The sequence below is a fragment of the Labrus bergylta genome, chromosome 7 (genome assembly GCF_963930695.1).
Source record: "Labrus bergylta chromosome 7, fLabBer1.1, whole genome shotgun sequence".
NCBI classification, from domain to species: domain Eukaryota; kingdom Metazoa; phylum Chordata; class Actinopteri; order Labriformes; family Labridae; genus Labrus; species Labrus bergylta.
In genome coordinates this window covers 3,807,576-3,829,182 of record NC_089201.1, presented here as the reverse complement: position 1 = coordinate 3,829,182, position 21,607 = coordinate 3,807,576, and the positions used below count along the sequence as shown (strand labels likewise).

General features: G+C 40.8%; 1 protein-coding gene across 1 annotated transcript in view; it reads left to right on the top strand.

Annotated features, from left to right (window-relative positions):
* Window positions 1-19,691, top strand: part of cdh13 (cadherin 13, H-cadherin (heart)) — a 374,372-nt gene extending 354,681 nt beyond the window's left edge. Inside the window, exons 14-15 of the mRNA XM_020639134.3 lie at window positions 1,946-2,167; window positions 18,076-19,691. Coding sequence (XP_020494790.1) covers window positions 1,946-2,167; window positions 18,076-18,083 — 230 coding nt within the window. The 3' untranslated portion in view covers window positions 18,084-19,691. The remainder of the gene's footprint in view (window positions 1-1,945; window positions 2,168-18,075) is intronic.
* The last annotated feature ends 1,916 nt before the right edge of the window (window positions 19,692-21,607 follow it).

The following is a 21,607-nucleotide window of genomic DNA, read 5'->3' as shown; positions in this document are numbered from 1 at the left end:
CTCACCCAGATTTTGTAAGTTTTAACATGCCACAATAAGTTTACATTCTTCTTTCTACAATAGTTTATGTATTTGGGCCTGTACTGATACATTAAGAGTTAAACCAATCAACCAATCAATCTTTATTTGTATAGCCTCTTTGTTTTATTATTCACGAACAGCCGACATGAATCCATCATGAGCACTAAGCAATATTCAGCAAAGTTACAGTGGAGAGAAAAAACTTCCTTTAAGAGGCAGAAACCTCGAGCAGAACCAGACTCATGATGAACAGACATCTGCTGAGAGACTGTGTTGGGCTTGTGAGGGGACAGAGGGAGATGCAGGAAGAGACCAGAGCAAAGGAACTCTCTGTGTGAAAACGCCCTTAGATTCTAAACATTACTAACTGCTGCTGTCTGCAGTCAGTTGAATAATAAGAGTGGTATTCTACTGCATTAAAGAGCTAGCCTAAGCACTTTACAGGGACTGACTGATAAGCCAAAAAAACCCAGATTTTTTTTAAGTTTTATCTTTTTTATTTTATTATATCCTGTCTTCTTTTCCAGGCTTTTGAGACAAAATTATTAAGCTTAAACACAACAATCTTAAACAGCCATTCCAGTTTCTGCACATCTGCCTAAGCCAATATTTCAGGTTTTTGACGAGCTACTTCATGAAACACTAATTCTGTTAAATCAAAATATTTTGTACAATGCAAAAGAAAGTGGGACTCAGTTTCCACATCGTCCAAATCACACATCTACTGGAATATTTCTGAATCGACCGACTTCAACTTCTGTGCGACCAAGGATCTTTGACTTCTAGATAAACGACATGTTACATATAACTCAGGCTCAAATTTATTTTTAATCTGTACACATGTCCTTTGTTATGGAAGTTATGAATCTATTTAAAATCTCAGAAGATAAGATCGATTTTTTTTTTCCCACCTCTAATAACAATGGAGAGATGATGGTTGGTAGTTTATTTAGCTCACACTTCATATTACAGGTGGAAAATAAATATATATTTATCAAAAATTTAGATTGTTATCTTGTGAGATTTTAAATAGATTCATAACTTCCAAAAATCTTTTTTTTTTACTTATCAGTCACTCCCTGCTAAGTGCTAAGGCTAGCTCTTTAACTCATTAGAATGACAAATAGAGCAACAGGAAATTCAGCCAGTCTCACAGATGACTGTAGTAGATCCTGACGTATGTACTAGTTCATAAATAGACTTTGAATCCATGAATCCAGAATTGTTTCGAATTGGAAATAGATTCTGAATTGGATCGTGAGACCCCTTCTTAACGCAGCATACTGTTTGAATACACAAGTGTTGGAGTGTAAGTGATATGTACAAAGAGATGCTCCTTCTTGATCCCTGTTCAATCTTCATGTCAATCAATCAATATTTATTCATGAAGTGTAAATTAATATCACATGTTGTCTGAAGATATTTAACAAAATGAGCAGATCCAGACTCTACTCTTCATTATACTTCCTGTATATCACATGCTGTTGATAACTTTTACCCTATGATGTTGTTCTGAGCACACGTTCTGACACTGATCATTTTTTAAATTCTTGTACTCAACCAAAAGTCCCCTTGGAGTAAACAGCTGTGACAGTCGAGGAAACTGCACTTTGCATATTGTTGCACATTTCAGCATGAAGTGAACCAACTCCAGTATTTTCTCTCGTGCCTCTTAAGGAATTAAAAAATGTGATGCAACATACTGTAACAATCTTATGCAACTAAAGTGGTGCCAATTTCTGTCGCTTCACTTGTCAGGAATGGCTTTGCAGACACTGGAGGCGTTCAAGTTCTTTATTGTAATGCACATATTTAGTTAAGCTTTGCACAGTGGGCAGCTCTTAATGTGGGATAGATGGACAATAAACGGAGGAGGGGGATTAGACTTTCACTTTACTAAACCTCCCTCTGTGTCCCCCCACAGCCACACACTCACAAATCATGCTCCTGCACAGTCTGAAGAAAGCCAACTACCAGCTCCCGCTGATCATCACCGACTCAGGGGTGCCCCCTCTGTCCAACAGCACGGAAGTCAAAGTTCAGGTGTGCGTCTGTAAGAAGAACAAGATGCACTGCAGCTCCGCCCACTCCCACCTGGCCAGCCTTCGGGTGCTGCTCGCGACACTCCTGCTGCTTGTCCCACTCTGTAAGTACCATTCAAACCATATCAGAGAATAATATGAACGTGATTTGAACTTTCAGGAGTTGTTTTTTTTAATGAATACTGAAGTACAGCCCTGTATCCGAAAAAAAACGGGACATTGTATAAAATGTAAATTTCAAACCGAATGAGGTGATTTTATCACAACATGGGAACCCATGTTTGACTAAAAATAGCACAATGACAATACGCTAAATGTTGAAACTGAGAAATGCTGAGAAATGTTTTTTTGAAAATCCTACATTTCCAGTTTGATGTCAGCAACATGTTAACCAGAGGCCTGGGGTCATGTCTAGGACTATGTTGCATCACTTTCCATTGAAACAGCACTGATAAAGTTTCTGGAACTGAGGAAATCAATTCCTCTTGATGTTTTATCATTCTTGCTTAATGTAAAATTTCAGCTGTTCAGCAGATCTGGGTCTCTTTGTTTTTGTTTTTTTATTTGATGCTTCAAAATCCTCCAAACATTTTGAAATGATGACAAGTTGGGACTGCAGGAAGACCTGTTTATAACTTGCTTAGGCATCGTCTTTCTAAAATAAGCAGGGCCTTCACTGAAAAGTGATTTGTCTATTTAGCGTCATATGTTGCTACAAAACCTGTAAATAAGTTTCTACATGAATGGAGCCTTTACTCTATCTTAACTTCAGAAAGACTCAGCCGTTTTATACCCGATCATGTTGCTAACCTGTTGACACTGTCCAAGCTTTTTGAAATGTGTTGCTGGCATCAAATTCAAAATGGTCATATCATTTAACTAACTCTAGTTGTATCGATTCACTGTGGGTAAAAGAGAAAAGAGGAGATAACGATGGAGGGAGGAAGGAGGTTCAAAGATGCAAAACTGCTAGAAATCTACCCAAGTGAAGATAGCTCATGAAGTAAACACATAACAAACGGTGCTTTTTAAAGACAGGTAAATGTCAACACACTCATCAATGAGTCAGATATCAGATGCTGCGCTGATCCATGCAGGTCTGTTCACCTTGTTTCACCTCAATATCAGTTGAAACATTCAGTTTAATATATGAGTAAAAGGAAAGCTAGTTTAGCTTGTTTTTTTCAAGGCTGTAGAGTTAATAATTACCTGGAATCAAGCTCTAAATGTTGATTCCAACGATTCGACTGTTTGCTAGCAGATGAAATTCATATTTTTTTACTTTAATTAAATACTTAAAAATCACTATCCAGAGTCAAATCATTGATTCTAAGTAAGTCGCAGTCCAACATGCGAGATAATGTAAAGTGAGCGACGTGTTATCATGGAGTGCAACCACAGCAGGCTGATCCAAAGCACTCACTATACATTATCCCTTACATATGTATTCTTGCATTTTTTTTATTTTTTTTGCATGCATTGTGCTTAAGTTCATCTCGTGAACTTCACACGTCTACATATTTTTTTCCCGCCATGCCTCAAGCACTCTCCAGGAAGGGAAACTCAGCATGTACTCTGACTATCTTAGTCGAGCCATTAGCATTAGCATGAATAATTCAGTGACCTCCATTCACAACACTAACTTAAAGAGAGGATGTCCAACAGTTAGTTAGTGAAGAAGAAGAAATAGAAGAGTAATTTGTAGCTGAGGCCCCCAGACTCACGGTCCTGCAGGAGGGGGCTGAGAGTGGGGGAGCAGATATAAGAGATTTTAGGCCTACATATAGTGCAGGGGTTTTAACTCAGAGCTTGGAGGAAGATGATCTCGATAGGAGTTTGCTATAAAATGTACGTCAGACTGCCACCCTGGTAACTCATCATCATAGAAGCTAACTCTTCACTTCCTGAAACCTCCTCGGTTTGATTCCAACATTGGCCCTTTGTTGTATCTCCTTCTCTCTTCCACAGGTTTTCTGTCTTTTATTAACTTTCCCAAATAAGTGCAAATTAAAAATCTTCCATTCTATAGCAACTAGGACTGGGATTTTCTAATTTAATCATATACATAGATTATCATATGTCTGAGCTGTGAGCAGGCTGGGACTTCTGTTTTAGGCTGTAGTTGTTTCCCATTGGCCTCTGTTTGGTCGACAGAGCCACAAGGCAATGAAACTAGCTGAAGTGTTTTTCAAAGGTGATTTAATAAGTCCATTAATGTAACTGCTTTGGGGTAAATTTTGAATGTAAATTTTTGTGTACATTTTTAATACTGTTTCTCTGAGAATCCTCATCATATTGAATTAAATAGAATTGGTATTGTAACTTAAATATCCCTAAATTAATCGATATTCTATTCCCGATTCGAATTGGGACCTTATGATTCGGAATGGAATCAGTTCAGACAATCAGATACCCAGCCATAATAACAACATAAGCGGCTGCTTTGAGGACCACAGAAAGATTGACTGTTTGTGTTTTTATGACAGACTTTTCAAGCTCCCACTTTCAGGACATTGTGCTTTGTAACACCATAGTTCTTGGCTGCTTGACTTTTGTTTAATGTCATAGTGCCCTTTCTTCTCTCTCTGGCACTCTTCTCTCGCCTGTTTTTCTTCTTTTGATCTCATCATCTCTCCTCTCTGTGTCTCTCATGTCCCATGTGATCACTTCTGCTCGTGTATCGTCAGTCTGCGTTGTCTGTTTCCTGTTTTGATGTCTCACCTAGCTCTCTTTACCCAGACGCGATTCTAGAGTCTGTTGGGGCCCTCGGAAAAAAATCAATTGGGGGGCCCTCTTACCAGCGTTCAGCAGGGCAACATGAATGAGTGCTGTCAGATGGGGCCACCTTAGGGAGGTGTCCTACCTTCATTGCAAAATTTGCACATTTTAGGCCGCTGCTTTGGGGTCCCCAACTGGTCTGGGGCCCCCAGCAGTTGCCTGCCTTGCCTGTTGACAAGCAGCGCCTCTGTCTTTAACATCGCTTCCTTTCTATTAGTAATCACCTGCTCACTCCCCAACATCCTGTGCTTTTAGGCAGAAACTGTGCAGCTCATTTTTTCTCAGTGAATGGTCACATCCAGCTTGACGATGATCTACTTCCTCTGTGTGTGTCAGACTGTCTCTAAGTGCATTTCTCCACACATCCCCACATTAGCAAAGGACTCTGCTGGGAATGAAAAGGCTGCTTTTAAAGGACTTATTATTTTATTCCCTCATACTGCAGGTCAGGCACTTAGTTACCTGCAACTTTGTTAAAAACTCAAAGATTCACAGGACGCAAACCACTAAATTAAACTGACAACGTGTAGCAAGCAGCAGCATAAGCACTTCCCACTCCAGCGTTGATAGACCATTAGTCTCGGTTTTACTGAGACACACTAATCATGAGCGTAAGCTGGTGCTGCGTCAGCGTTCGCGGGCGAGCAGCCACCTCTCGGAAAGTTTCATGGCAGCCGTCCCGAGAGGATCCCAGCTGGAACCGCCACTTAACATTTCACGCTCTTCCTTTAAGATATATTTTGTTATCTGGTTGCCATGGCAGCAGCAGCAGCAGAGACTGAACTAGAAAGCATTCTAATTGGTCAACATGCCAGGGGGAAAATTAAGAGAGTCCTTTCTACAGATGTCCTTTTACTCTGACTGACAGTAGCATTCATTATTCTACTGTAAATAGTGAGGGGATAGACAGTGGCATTCATTAACCAAATAGCAGCTCTAGATGACAGATTATACAGCTGCCTGGTCTGGTGCATGTGTACCTGTACATTCTTCTAAAACTGAGTCATGTTTAAATAGTCATGACAGCGAGCGGTACCCGAAGAGACGGAGGTTTGAAAGAGAGAGAGGATACGAGGGCGCCGTGTGTTCATGCCTCTGCTGGGAATCTCACGCAGTACTGCAGCGGTCCCACCAATTCTGATGCAGAACATCTCTACATACACACACACACATACACACAGGCGCCCAGAGAGATGACTCCTGCTCGAGCTCATCACAGAGACCTGTGCTGGGGGACAGATAGTGAGGACTGATCGCTGCAGTGTATAGTCAGATAGTCTGACAGAGAGGCGGCGAGGATCCTGTTTCAATTCCCTTATCTGAGAGCTGAACTCTGACCCCCGCGGGAGAGAGATGAGGGGAAGAAAAATGGAAATAGCCAGAGGGGGAAGGATAGGAAAAGGAGACAGGAATAAAGGTGTGGGGATTAAACTCTTCTGTTTTGTTCTGCTTTTGCCCACCGGGCTACAGGTGCATGCATGACCACACAGCAGTAAAATCTGCTTAATTTCTCTTGCTCCTTACATCTGTATCCCTCCCCTTTTCCACCTTCTATTACAGCTCTGCTACTCTTGTCCCCAACCATGCCTGCGGCGGCATTAGTTTATACAGAAACTATTTGAATCCACAAATATTTTCTGCTTGACAAAGTAGAGCTTATGTAATAATGTTTATATCAGGCCTCATTTACACTTTGTATTCCAAGAGTCGCATATCTTTGCAAAAAAAACCCAGATGAGATCAGTTTCCCTGGGCTACATGTAAATCAGGGTCGACCCTCCTTCTGTCTAGAAAGAGGATTTAATGCATGTGAAGCTGTTGCCAGAAGAACCACTTTGCATTTAAGCAATTAAGTTACAACAATAACAGTTCTGCAAAATATCTGTAAGCGCAACCTCCAGATAAAGCGTCTGGAAGCAAGGCCAATTGTTCAACACTGTCCATGTAATCGGAGGTTATTTGGATGAGCAATAGTTCTCCTACAGGGGGACTGAACATGTTTTCAGTCCAACTAGCAGATAGCTAGCTAGATAAGAGTGAGACAGAAGAGAACATCTATAACTGGACTGTTAGCTGCAATAGCATGCAGATCCTGTTTAGAGAGATTGTATGTTTGCAGACCGTTGCTGATGTGCTTCAGGATTCTTTCAACAAGCAGAGCCGATTAATACTAGTCAGACATCTCACGATTCAAAATCATATCCCTCACCTTCCGATTATACATTTTTTTGTAGATATTTTACATTATTTAGACCATAAGCACCAACACATGAATAATCAATCAGTATAGTAAATGTGCTTTTCATAGGTGCTTCTCTGTTTCTCTGAAAGTTACTAAGCATTCTGCTTGAAGAAAGAAGAAACAAACAAATGGAGAAGACTGCCTCATTTGTTTTGTTCTCTGTGCCTGATAATTCACGGGCCGTATTCATGAAGCATCCTAGAACAAAGAGTTTCTCCCTGTGATGAGAAAATGTTTAGAATCATGATGATTTCAAAGAATTCCCTAGACTAGATCCTAAATATTCATAACGCATCTTAGGCCTTCAGAGAGCTCCAAAGGCGAGAACCTGTTAGGAGTAGTGAGGAGGACTTTGAAGAGGTTTAAGAGTTCCTCAAGTAGGAGACAATGGCAGAAAGACGAGAAATGTTCTGACACTGGTTCACAGTAGTGTTCTCGAGTGGTGTCGAGATCGGTCTTGGTCTCAAGACCGATCTCGACACCACTTTTCAAAGGCCTTGGTCTCGTCGAAAGCATTTTTACTCGGCATTGTCTCTGTCTCAGACTGGGAGGACTCCATATTTTAAATCAAGACCACCACAGATAGGCTTCTTTCTCATGTCATTACAATAAATTCAATTCATTTGTAGTTTGGTCCGCCCCCCTGGTTACGGCTGCAACCGGCTGATCTCTTACAGTCTGGTCTCGGGTGTGTCTTGGTCTCGGTTAGGGTGGTCTAGACTACAACACTAGATTACAGGGAGTTAAAGAGATGTGATCACATCTCACAACCAACAAGGCAACACAATATCACAAGAAATAAACGATATTTAGCACCTGGAAAAATACAACGGTGCAGCAGTGATGACTTGAGTCTGTTGCAACTGTCAATCAGCGTGGTGATCACACAAACAATTACAGCGCTGTCACAGCTTCGTATTAATATCAATTACATTAAGTAGTGAAATTAGCAGCATGGTAAATAAATGTGAGCAAATAAATAAAACTGTCAGCAAGTGAAGAGACGGCTACATAAGTGGGCTGGTGTTTTCAAATATATTGTAGGCTTTAGACTTTACAAGTAAAGCTTGCAATTAATTCAACAGAGATGTTCTTGGTCCACACACAGTCAGAGTAGTTTCTATGAATAGTATTGATCGATTTCACTGTCATTCTTTGCCCATTATCCCCAAGAGAATGTTTCCCCCCCCTCTTTTTTTGGACCAATCACAGCTTTTGAAAGAATCTGTCACACCTGGCAACGGGGTCAACCACCCCTCCAAACTTATAAAAGTTTATGTCCTGTCCTTGCTTCCTTCAGAGTGGCTCTAAGAATGTTTCTTCATCATTAAGCTTAGCTTTTTTCCGGGCAGTTAAGCATCGGCTGTGCACTATGAGTGCTTGCATTAAGCGCTGAGCAGAAAAGTGCAGCACATCCGTCCTGTCTCCATGACAACAGTCTGTTGACAACAGCCGCTGGATGACCGACACTGCTGTTTTTTGTTTTTTTTACTGTATGTTTTTATTTTAGATAGTTTATTTCCCGATCAGACGCGGAGCGAGGAGGATGTGGGTACAAGACACGATCTGTACGGGTTAAAACTACGGGGAATATCATACATTTGGAAAGAGAGCGCCGGTGACGTCAACAGTGCCTTTCTGAAGTTGAAAGATTTTAAACTTGAGCGCTCGGAGCGACCGCACAGAAAAGGCAATGGGCTTGGAAAAAAGATGCTGTGGGCTGAGCTTTTTCTTTGAGTGGCCGTCTGCTTCTGCGAACGCTCTTTACTCATTAAAAACAATTGAAAAAAGTGGACTAAAGCAGGAGCTCTCTGAGAGGATTCTCACAATGGTATTGATTATGGACCCTGTTTTAGAAGAATAACAAAAAAAGATGTCCTTTTAATCTGCAATCTCTGCTTCAGGTACTATTTTTTTGTGTTTATGTTTGGTCTCTGGGGGATGTATTTTTGTGTGTAATAGAGGGTTAATAGGTTTCTGAATCTGGAAAAGAAAGGCATTGAAAATAAGATCTTTTCAAGTACTTGCTCCATACTCCATCTAAAAATGTTCTCAATGACTCAAATGTGCTCAAACAGAAACAGGACAGACAGAAACAAATGAGTCTCAAAATGATACTCGAATGACAACAGCTGATAAAACAACCATTTAGGTTGCAGAGATTGATCATCTATGTCCTTCTCTCTTTATTGTGGCTCTAGTGGAAGACACAAGTATTTAAAGGATGTTTGGTTAATCCTCGTCGTTGATGTCATCGCCCACAGTTGGGTGACAACCCTGCGGTACCTGTACCTCCACACAGACTCTTTCAGCTTCTCTTAGCTTAGCAACACTGCAAAAAGTAGACTCAAGCCCTCGCTGGCTTTCTGTCTAAGCTCTCAGCCATATAACACTCCACTGGGGTTGTTTTTCCTTAAATAATGTATGTAACCCTGCAGGAGGAAGAGGGAGTGTGTGTGTGTGTGTGTGTGTGTGTGTGTGTGTGTGTGTGTGTGTGTGTGTGTGCCAACATATACTGTGTCTTCTAATTCTTACGAGACCTTTGTTGCTCTTGCAGGATTGGCAGCTAAATCCAAGAGCTTTGCAGGAGCCTACTTTCAGTCCCCTCTGTTGTAAACCTTTCTTTTGTGCTCTAGGTGTTATAGACTCCCACATACATCATCTGCACACACGCACACACACACACACACACACACACACACACAGATTACCATAAAGTAGGGGACAATTACGGTATTATCCTGTAGTGCAGTATAGAGAAAAATACCTGCAAAATGTATAAGAAATGGACACTTACATAGTGAGATCCAGGGTACAAAATGTGTATGTGAAAGCATCCATTGTTCACTTGAGATAAGACTTACTAATTGGGCAAACTGAGTGGAGACAGATTCCTCCCAGATTCTGCAGACGCACACATAACAGACAGCTACTCGTAAAAATGCTTCCTAATTTTAGAAGTCATTACAGGGAGGAATGCTTCGCTCTAGCTGGTTATACATCTCACAGGTGGTGAACCAGTGCAGATGACCACACTGCCCTCTATCTGTGCACGTGGGCACTGATGGGCTCTGTGCACCGCACGTCCCTATCTCTCTGCAGCAGCCTCACTGTGGCTCAAAATGAAATTCTCACAGTTGATGGTGTGTGGCTGGAGGCAATAAGTCAGCCAGGTTGCACAGTATGTAAATAATGTGCATTTTACGCGCATAGGTGGCGCGGACATGGCTGGACCTTTGAGATTAATGAAGTTTTGGGTTGTGAATTTAGCTTATGAGGGATATGAAATAAGATGATAAAATGAAAACATCCGAGGGAGCGGAGGCTGATGCTCTTAAACATTTACTTCATCTCTCTCTCACACACACACACACACACACACACACACACACACACACACATGCACACCCATTTTATCATCTCCTGTGCCAATAACCCTCGTGTGCTCAATTTAGGAGGTCTTCAGGCTCAAACTGCATGGTGGAATCTTTTTCATGCAGGATTACAGGCTTAAACTTGCCTGTAGTTATAATACATTGCAGAGAAACTCTACCCTTCGTGTTTCTCTCTAATTTCAGCAAGAGTAATAATGTAATCCAAAGACTAAAGGAGGGAGAGAGTGAGAGGGAGGGAGGAGTAAAAACAAAGCATTTACCATTAAACACAACAAACAACTCCCAGCCCAGATGCCGCTAATTTACCTCCATCCTCGGAGGGGGTTTTAGTCCAACACTATTTCTCCTCTCTGATCCCTCGCTTTGCTCCGACAGCCACTTTTCCTCTTCTTTCTGCGGCTCTACACTAATCCCTCCCAGCTATAGAGACAGGATGTTTAGGGGCTTATTTACTCTTGTAAAAACAGGGCTTTTTCACAGCGTCCTTTGAAGAGACCTCGTGCCGGGAGTGATGTGTACAGTGCGAGGCTTGTTTCAGCCCTCAGATCAAGCTGTGAAGGCTTTTTGATCTTTGAACTGAGAGATGAACTGAAGAGTATTCAAAAGAGCTGTCGTTTCTGCACACAAAGGCTTTAACCGACTAAGATGTCACTGCACACTAATGAACATTTTGAGACCTTTAACTCCCTGAGCTGTTTATTAAACACAGGACGACGAGTAACCTAATATTCAGGTCGACACAAAAAAGTCTTCAGTGTGCTTCATAAACATAGAAATGTACTGCTACCTCACAGCTCAAACATTACAGCATTTCCTCATGTCAAAACATAAACAGTATATTTTAGTTTTTGAAAAATCCCAAACACGGCAGACCTAGCTCTGAGGACGTATGAATTATTTCTTGATCATTAGCGACTTGTGCTGAGAGACTTCATAAATGGTTGATGAATAAAAAGTTGTTAGAACAGACTGCACCCATGTTCTACTTTATCTATTATGAATGAATTGTTGCTACATTTGCTGGTACATCTGTTTAGCAGTTTTGCCGGGATAAACAAGGATGACTCAGCCTGAAATATATATAAACATAAGTACAAGTTTCCAATAGAGGGAGGTAGCATGATTGTGAGTATGGTATTTCTACACTCCATATGGAGTATATATCTATCTACATATGGTTGTGTATAGTTACCTTTGTAGCCCTCCAGCAGTCCTTTCTCATTGATGAGAGGGACCCTTATCAGCACAGTTAACTTCATCATCATTGCACTCTGCCTTGCTGAGGCTTATTAGCTTTCATTAAAGTCACTTTTTCTCTTGCAGATCCCCGTCTTCCTATATAATGTTTCTTCTTCATGCTGCAACGCCACCGTTTTTTGTGTAACAGCCGTGTCACCTGGGCTAATCAGCTGACAGCTTCCTCTCCTCCCAGCAATTAGCGGTGCTGGAAACGGTTACTGTTCCATTCAGTGTCCTGTTTGATTCTTCCTCGCCTCCCGCAGCTTGTTAAATTTACATTTTACGCATTAAGCTGCTGCTTTTGCCCACAGAGATTTTCAATAAGTGGGGATGGTAAGATATGTCAACATCAGTGAAGGGCTGTGATCCTCCACTAGGTCATTCAGATTCTCTGCAAAAGAACAAAAAAAATCAAGCTCAAATGTTTCCGCCTACCTTTTCTCTGGTGTTGTGAAATGGAAATTGGTTCATTATCTGGAATAGGAAACAGTTTTTCATCCAGGAGATTGTCAGGGAGGATTGTTTGTATATATCCACAGGAATGAAAGGTAAGTATAGTGTTTGTATGCAACCTTTTTCAAGCAGAGGACAAAAAAAAGAGAACTATGTGTTTTTATAAAAACATCCTGAATCACATTAACATCTTATAGAAATGTGAAGTCATAGCCTCCTTGTGTGAGTCTCTGGAGAGTTCTTTGTGTTGTTCAGGCTAATTCTACTGGCTGTAACATAAAGATACTCATTTATAACCTCTGGTTTAGAGTCTACGCCCAGTTCATCCATCTCTCCCTCCTCCTCCTCCTCTTCCCTCAGACATAATTCTCTCTTTCATCTGTTCCTGACCTCTGAGTTCACAGCCTGTTTCTGTGCCAGAGCTGAGGTGAATTGATTCAGCAATGTATTTTTATGTCGGGGGCCTTGACTTTTTAGCCAGAGGGGCAGAGTTTCCTCTTTTCTATCCAGTTCTTCATGTGAGGTGAAACAGGGCTGCAGGAGTCTCATTAGATTTGCAAAATCCAATATCTGAGTCTGGAGTGCCTTTGAGTGTTTCTCCACTTTTATTTCCTTTTGGTGGGGTGAGCGTTATACGAGGGGGGGCATTGAAAGAAAAACAATAGAGGAGAGAAAATCAATCGGCCCCTACCTCACCCTTTCCATACCCTCCGTCCTATTAGATATTCACATTCAGGCATGTTTCGATCGCTTCAGAATTTTTTGAAGTGTACAGACCAATTCATTTGAGTGTCTGGGAAAATTATAGTTTGCATTCCTCAAGACCGCTCCCTAATCTCATTCAGAGAAAGAGAGATGTGGAGCGCGAGAGAGGGAAAGAGAGAGTGAGGCAGATATGGGGGTAGGATGGAGACAGAAAGCAGACAGAGATATATTGGCATGTCAACTGTCGAGGCAGAGTTAGTCCGACTGACAGAGACAGCCAACTTATTAAACCGAGCACACATGAGCTGTGACCAGAGACAGAGCAGCTGTGCAACCCACTCATGCGCTCACAATACCAATGCAGAAAGCATAATGCAACAGTAAACCTTTTACAAACAACACCAGCTATGACAAATTGCCACCTACAAATTGGTTGTTTTACACCACATTTTGCCACATGCATTTCGCTAGATTAGCAGTAAAAGGCAGGGCTTAAAGGTAAGCCTGTTAAGTAAGGCAGAATGCTTACGGTACACCTGATCTGCTCTTCACAGTAACCACTGCATCTGAGTACCGGGGAGTGCTGGTTTAAAGTAGCAATATGTGAGATATCTACTGAATTAAATGATAAAGTGACCTTACTATATGATCAGACATTAAGGAAACATGCTATGTTGAAGTGCTGGCTTCTCTGACAACAATGCAGCAGTCAGTATGTCCTCCTTCTAACTTTAGATTCTGCTCCTGAATGCTCTGGATTTGTTTTGACCACACGGCCGTTTTGGACGGCCATCAGCTTGTCAGATATGAGAGCAGTTATCAGGTCAAACCAACAGGTGTTGCAGTGATGGAAGCGGGCAAGAGAACTGGTTCAGATAGAAACGATTGTACCCGACCTAAAAAGCCTCTGCATGTTTCTAATAACCTCCACGAGCAGAAACGCGCTCAAACTAGGATCAATATTGGAGATGCTTTTGAAAAATGGAGAGAGGTTAGAACACAGAAAGGTTTACAGACCGATGCAGAGCTGGATAAACACTGAAGCTACAGTATCTAAGACATGGCAAGCCGCGTGCAGGTTGACTTTAGAGAGGAGGGGGCGGGGGGAGACAGCTCTCTGTAATGTTTTGAATTTGGACTGCAGTACCCGTTTTAAACACTATAGGTGTCAGAAGTACATAATACGTCTTTTATTGTGTTTAAACATCTTCACAGTCATCAGAAGGACACCCAGCAGTACTGCAGTAGTGTTACTTTGTACTTTGATTCATTTTTTCTAGTGCTTCAGGTCAGTTTACAACCTTTAGCAAATAAAATAATCAATAAAATATCTTCTATAGTAAAGATGAGTAATGTGTCTATGACATTAGACCACCAAAACAAACTGCTGTTTGGCAACACCTCCGCCATACTGAAGCCTCCGCTCTCCTCTAGCGACACACCTCCAACCCCCCTCACTTTGCATTCGCACGAAGCAGTTATCAAATGGAATAAACCATAAATAAGAACCGTTAAGCGTAAGCAGCGGACAATTTTGATCTAGAATATAATTCATTTCTGCTGTATTTATGTGTAAAATGTTGCACCAATGCTTTACACATCTGTTAATAAAGAATGAATGTGGTCATCTCTTTATTTTATCTATAAAAACAAAATAATAGAATGAGCAGTAAATATTATTCTAAGCTAACCATTGTATTGGTATTTCAGTTAGGTTTTTTAAAACATTTCTAGGACATCATCAATAAAATGTACTTCAAGTGTTGAGTTAGGCGATATACTGTAACATCTGCAGCCTTTCATTTGTCTCTATACTTGATCAGTTACACCGGGTAATTATGTAAAAATATTCAGTAAGAACTAATATCTATTTGAGAGCTGCTTGGTAACGTGTGACCCTTTTCAATGTGGGTTTAGTCGAGTTAATGAAAGTATTATATGCAGAAATTTACTTAATGTGCTGCCTGGAGCAGAGAAGAACTTTAGCAACAAAAAAAAACAGCACGGGGTGAATTACATTGCAACCCTGCAATTACATTAATTGGCAGCTCATTATTAAACTACATAATGAATTACTGTATCACAGCAATTTCAGTTTAACACGCAAGTTTGACTAGTTTTTGCAGAAGCGAAAGGTCTTGTAAATGTGAACGACCTGGATCTGCCCCCTGCTCTCCAGAGTGCACTTGTGAAGTATGCAGTAAATAAAATGTTGAGCTCATATCCCCCTGCAAAAATTTGAATTTAATAAACCAAGAGTGACCTTTTCCTGAACCCACAGTGAACAGTGTGGAAGCCACTGGCCCTACCTGTGTTACCAGTTCAATATTTTTCAAAATCTATTTGACTCCCACTTGGTCCTAAAGTGGAAATAAAGTACATTGTAGAGGCCCACGGTGCCCGATCCAATCCACTCCTTTCAGATAACGGATAAAAAAGGGAGACGGGGAGAGAAAAAGACGAGGCAGATTGAGCAAAATGGCAAGCAGGAGCGAAGAGGGTTTCTGTTGAATGCTCAGCCGTCTCCCAACATGTCAGAAATAGAGAGCAGACTTAGATGAGATGGCTGGCAGAGAGGCAATCAATAAACTCTCACATTTCATTCTGCAGTGTGTGTGTGTGTGTGTGTGTGTGTGTGTGTGTGTGTGTGTGTGTGTGTGTGTGTGTGTGTGTGTGTATTTATGCAACTGCGTGTGTTTGTTGTATCAAATTTCGAACCAGCTCGTTGTAAGCAATTCAGCCAGACTAACGAGACAAACTGTCACATTATGGGGAAACTTCTCTTACCCCGGGATATTTTATGAGACTCATTCAGACGACGGATCATCTTACTGTTAAACGTCTTTGTCAGTACAGATCAGACCTAAAGGTTCGCAGATGAAAACTTACATATTTTCCTTGCTGCTTTGGGGCTCATTGGTTTTTGTAAACTTAATGTTGTGTGAATTTAAACAGACTCTATTCTCACATTTGTTTTCATGATGTATCATATCCCTGTTCTGCAGATGAACTATTTCTCAGAAAAACCCAATAACCTGAACAAAAAACTCTCTTTGTGATTGTTTAGCTGTTATCCAAGATTTAAAGGTCACATATAATGCAAAATACACTTCATAATTTTTTTCTAACACTAATATGTCTCTAGTCCGTCTACAACCCCCCCATCATAAGAAAAGACCATCCTCTCCGTCTTTTGCCTGCTCCAGTTTTCAGAAAATGTGTGCTCAAACAGGCCGTTTGGAGATTTTCCCTTTGTGACATCACAAAGGGCAGTAACCCCTCCCCCAGGTGGGTGACACTCCCACAGCTAGGTGTTGTTCTGCCCTCTGTGTCTGCCTTCTCACCGTAAACAATAGGAAACGATAGAAAAGCCCAAGCCACATCTCCTTCCAGAGAGGGGGCGTGGTCAGACGCAGCTCATTTACATTTAAAGCTGCAGACACAGAAACGGCCTGTTCTGAGCAGGGCTGAAATAGAGGGGTTTATAGGCATGGTCAAATACAGGATCAGAGTGGATTTAGAACAAGAAACTTCACAGACATGTTTTGGGGAGCTCTGAGACTTATTTTAAACCTTTTGAAAAGGAGGATAATATGTGACCTTTAATCACTTTCTCTATCTTTATCGTAATAAAACTGAAATACTTTTAACTGCACTTAATAATTTTCCCACTGCAGTTGATCTATGTTTTGATTCACTATGTCACATATCAGATGCCCTTAAATTTTCATACAACTTCACTTTTCCGGTCCTGTGTCCTGCTGCTAGGAATTACTGAAATATCAGATCAATATTTCCTCCTGAAATCTTGAGCTATAATGTTTCACTTTTATTTTCACTCCTAATATGTTTCTTTCTTCATGTTCCTCACACAAACATCCATCTATCCATCCATCTGTTCTCTTCCTCTTGTCTGGGGTCGGGCCACATAGCAGGTTAAGTCAGTCAACCCAGATATCTTTCTCCTTCAACATTTCAGCTTCCCCTCAGGCATTCAAAAACCTGAGGGGATATTCTGTATAATCCCTCTAGCAAGCTCTGTTTGTACTCCTGGGTTTCCTCCCAGTTGGGCATGTTGGAAAAACCTCCAAAGGGTATGCCCCAGTTTGCAACCTAAGATGCCTGAACAACCTCAACTGACCCCTTTAGATGGGAAGGAGACGCAGTAACGAACATCTCTAAATCATTTACAGTTTATGAAAATGCAGCTGCCACCTTATTAACCATCAGACCAATATCTGCACCATCTCTCCGTTGGGTTCCTTAAAAATATAGAATAAACCACAAGATCATGTAAATTACACACAAGGAAGTGTATGACCTTTACTCAAGTTTTACTCCGGACCTCTTTGTGCCATCTTTTTCTTTTCGTCCACTTCAGTCGTATGATCTTAGAAATCTGTCTCCTGGTTCTGTTAAAGGCCATCTTTGAGCTTCCATGGCAACTCGTCAGCGTGCCCCCTGAGCAAAACATGGCTGTAGGAAACAACACAGGAGGGGAGGGGATTTATTTACCAGAATCCCACTGTGATGTCACAATGAGAACACATTAGAAACGGAGCATTTTTCTCTGTGTTGTAAGACTTATGCAGACCACAAACAAAGGACAGGATGGGTTTATTTCACATTTTGTGGGTCTATAGACACTCAGGTTACCCAAATAAATGTTCAAAAACACTGTAGAAGTGGATTTTTCATAATATGTCCCCTCTAATGCTTCGTTGTCTGTACTTCTATTGCCTGATATCATTATAAATGAGGGTTGTCCCATAATGCTCCCTCAAGTATAAATAAAGGTTGATGATGATTAGAGTGTGTCTGGACCAATAGATAGTTTGGTATTGAAAGTTTTGCTCAAGTTTCTTGTGTTCAGCCTTATGGATTGATTTGTGGACCATGTTGAGAAAAGGTTTCATGCGGACACAGTTTGTCTGGATTGTCACATCAAAGCTGATTGTTTAATCGTTATACCGTCAAAAGCTTGACTAAGAGGAATTATTACAACCCTCTTCTGACCTTCCTCATACTTAAACCATGCTTTACCATCACCTGTCCTGTTTAATTGATTGCAATTGATCTGTTTCAGTGATGACCTTCTTCTTCTTCTTTCCCACCCCTTCCTTCCCTTCCTCTTTTCCCCTTCCTCCCTTCCTCTCCTCTCCTCTCCTCTCCTGTCTCGTCTCCTCTCCTCTCCCTCCAGGCCTGTAGATTCTGCTGAAACCTCTCGTAGTTCTTTTTTGCAACACTGAAAAGCAACGACTTATCTCCCTCACGCAACCCAGGCTAAGGAGAGAAGAAGACGACGAAAAAAGATGAAGAAGCGAGAAGAAGCTTTCTCACTCCAACAAATCAATCGAGAAAATAGAACACACAATCCCCACAGGAATAACTGCTGTACAGAACCACTTGTTCGCATTATTTTTTTCTCTCCGCCTGGCACTCTTGTTTCCTCTTCATCATCCCTTTCCTTGTTGCATCTATCCTTCCCAAATTCAGGTCATCTTATCTCACATGTTCTACACACTGTACTTAATAACGAATGTCATGTTTATCTTATTCATCCATCCTCTACACTTTCTTTGCCATCGATTATTACATTTATTTGTGTGTTTTTACTCTGCTCCATTTTGGCACTGCACCATCACACTGGCAGGCAAACGTTGTGTTAGCAGCATTCATGGCAACATGCCACATTGTAGGAGATACTTGAAACAACACGTCTAATGATATTGTAACAAAACAAAAGCTATAAATCAATTCCACATTGAACCTCACCTTTATCCTCCGCTCTTTATCTTCACTTCATTCTTTATTTTACTCCTCTGTCACTATTTCTCCTCCCATAGCTACCTCTATTTCTTTTTCTTTCTTTTTCTTTCTGCACCATCCATCCTTCCTTTACCCTCTCCATACATCGTCCACGTCTCCATCTGCCTCTCTCTCACCCTAAACCCCCTCCCCCCCTCCATCTATCGACCTCTCTCCGTCTCTGGGTGGGCCCGGGAACACTGCGAAGGCTGAGCTACTGTCCCAGTCGGGGAGCATTGACTTTTTGATGTGTTCCTTTATTTTCCTCGTCACAGACTGTGTTTGATCTTGTTTCCCTCTTTCAGCGGAGTGAACAGAGCGTGTTTCTTTGTCTGCGGTGGTTGTGGTCTTTTAGGACAAGGTGGTAGCCATAAGCCTTCAAAGCCAGAATGTCTCTGGAGTCCTTTCTTCGATTTGCTTCTGTTTTATTGCGTTAGTTGTCATGGAGTGGAAAACGGTATATCTTTATAGTAACGGTGTAAACCTAAAAAAAAACAACCTATTATATAAATATTTTATTTTTTACCAGTGTATAAATATACAGTATTGATTAACTTATGTACTTTGATTGCAAGTTTTTCTTTTTGTCACCCACTCAGTGAGTAAATAAAAAGGGGGAACTTTTTTTGTGGATTTTAGGCACTCTTTCTAATGCTATCGACGTGTTGACTTTTACTGTAACATCTTTTTATGGGTTTGTTTTTGTCATTATTTTGAAAGCTGTGATTAATGACAGAACAGACATCTTGCTTTGGTAATTGCCATGTGTTTTTGGTCCATCTACTGTTCTCTCTCTCTCTCCATGTGTCACAAAGAAGATGTGTAAGAAGAAATCAAAGGCTGTGGTTTTGGTGGATAGTTTTGCTTTTTTTTTCTCTCTTGTGCTCATTAAAAGAAGGTAGCCTGTGTGGGTTCATGTGGAAGACCACCGTAAAGAAAAAGATGACATTTTGAATGAGTTATGTCTGTCTTTTGCACTAATTTAATAAAGCCGTTACTGAAAATTCACACAACGCTGTTTTTTTAAACTTTGTGATGACTGAAAGCTAACTCGATCCAGAGGAAGGAGGAAGTAGGTACAGATGTAAGCAGGTAAATATCAATGTTTTGAAAAGTTTGACACTTTAAAGGTATAATATGTGACATTTCAAACATCTTAACTAAATATATCGAGAGTGAAGTCAAACTCCCTCTGGGCTTGTTGTTCTTAGCTCTGTGTTCGTACAAGATGGTGCTTCCTTCTACTTGTTAATGCCTCACTCATCAGAGGCTAAAAAATGATTTAATTAAGTGAGACCAACGCTGTCCTATTGTAAGCTCTGCCACCACGTGGGGGCCAAGCAGCGACCTCCAGTCCTAAAAAATTAAGCCAATGGGGAAGTGCAAAAACCTGTATTTCATTGAGTGTCCGCTTGAGGCTGGCTCCAGGAACACCGGCAGGCGGCAGTCATAAACATACACACCACAGCCCAAAAAAAGCAGTTTTTACTGCATAAAAGCAGTTTTTACCGCATAAAAAAACATGTTTACAGCCTGGTAAAAAAAACAAAATAGGTCTGATTAATTATTGTCATCATGTACGGGGGGTGAATTAAAAAAAAAACTTCTCCGTTTTGATTTTGAAAACAATACGTATTATCCATAATTAGGCGCGTAGCTGACATGATTGACAGGTGGGCGTGATGTAACGGTTCGTCAAGAGGCTTAAAACCCGCCTCAGCTCCAGCGCTCAGCCTGTCGTTAGGTCGACTGAAAGTTAGGCTGAAACAGGATTTCCAGCATGGTGGCTGCTGCCAATGAGCCTCCAGGGATAGAGTTGAGAGACTGCTGAAGTGAAACATACTGGACATCTGTATCTCTGAAAGTCACATATTATAGAGTACCTTATGCTTGCCACAGGTAAAATACACAATTAATCCCGCTAAAAAGACCACTATGGTTGAGGAAGACGTTCTAAACTGGTTCAAAAGAGAACTCCAACTATTCAAAGACGATTCAACAGTTTGGACTAAATATCACCAGAAAACGACTTCAGTCACAAAAGTCTTAGCTCATATAAAGTATATTGCTGATAAAATGATGCTGATTATTGTTGTGATTCTTGAAAATAGCAAATTATCGTCAATATTAGAACCTTACAAGTTTAAGAAAGCCAGGCTAGAATCTTTTGGTTTTCAAACTCTAAAATCAAAATCATGTCTGTTCTTTTAAAGGAGAAGACAGGTATAAGAGTGTTTTGCATTTTCCAATCAAACTCTCAGGAAGCAGGGTAAACAAGTTTCATCCAGCTGTCTGAGGTGTACCAAAACATGTGGAGGATCTGTTTTGATTATGTTATTTGAAGTAACATTCATGTTACCTGAGTGTCCATTTGGGGCTGAATCCCCCGAGGAATCGGCATTAGGCTCCATATTAGAACATGTCTACAGCCTGGTACAAAAACCTGCTTCGGTCTCTAAAGCTCTTTTTTTTAATAGTAAAAACTATACAGGGATTACAATTTTTAAAATCTGTCTGTTATGATTTCATTAAGCTTAAGAGTTATTGATACCTTTGCATATGTAGAGGCATGACTGCTTTGACTGACAGGTGGACATGTCGTATACTAGAATAAAAGTTAGATAGAAAAATAGCATCACTTATGTATGTATGAATACAACAATATCGTATCTGCGAAAATAAGTAAAGCATTCCTTTATACCAGGCAAAAATATTTTGAATTTGGTGATAAGCCACATAAACTCCTAGCTAGACAGCTTAGGAAAATGGAAAGCGACAGAACCATACATAAGATTAAAGCTCAAGATAACACAATGCTTACAAAACCTAAAGATATAAATGATAGGTTTCTTGAATTCTATACCGGTTTGTATGCTTCCAAAACAACTCCAGATCCTGTAATTATTAATGCATTCCTGGACAAA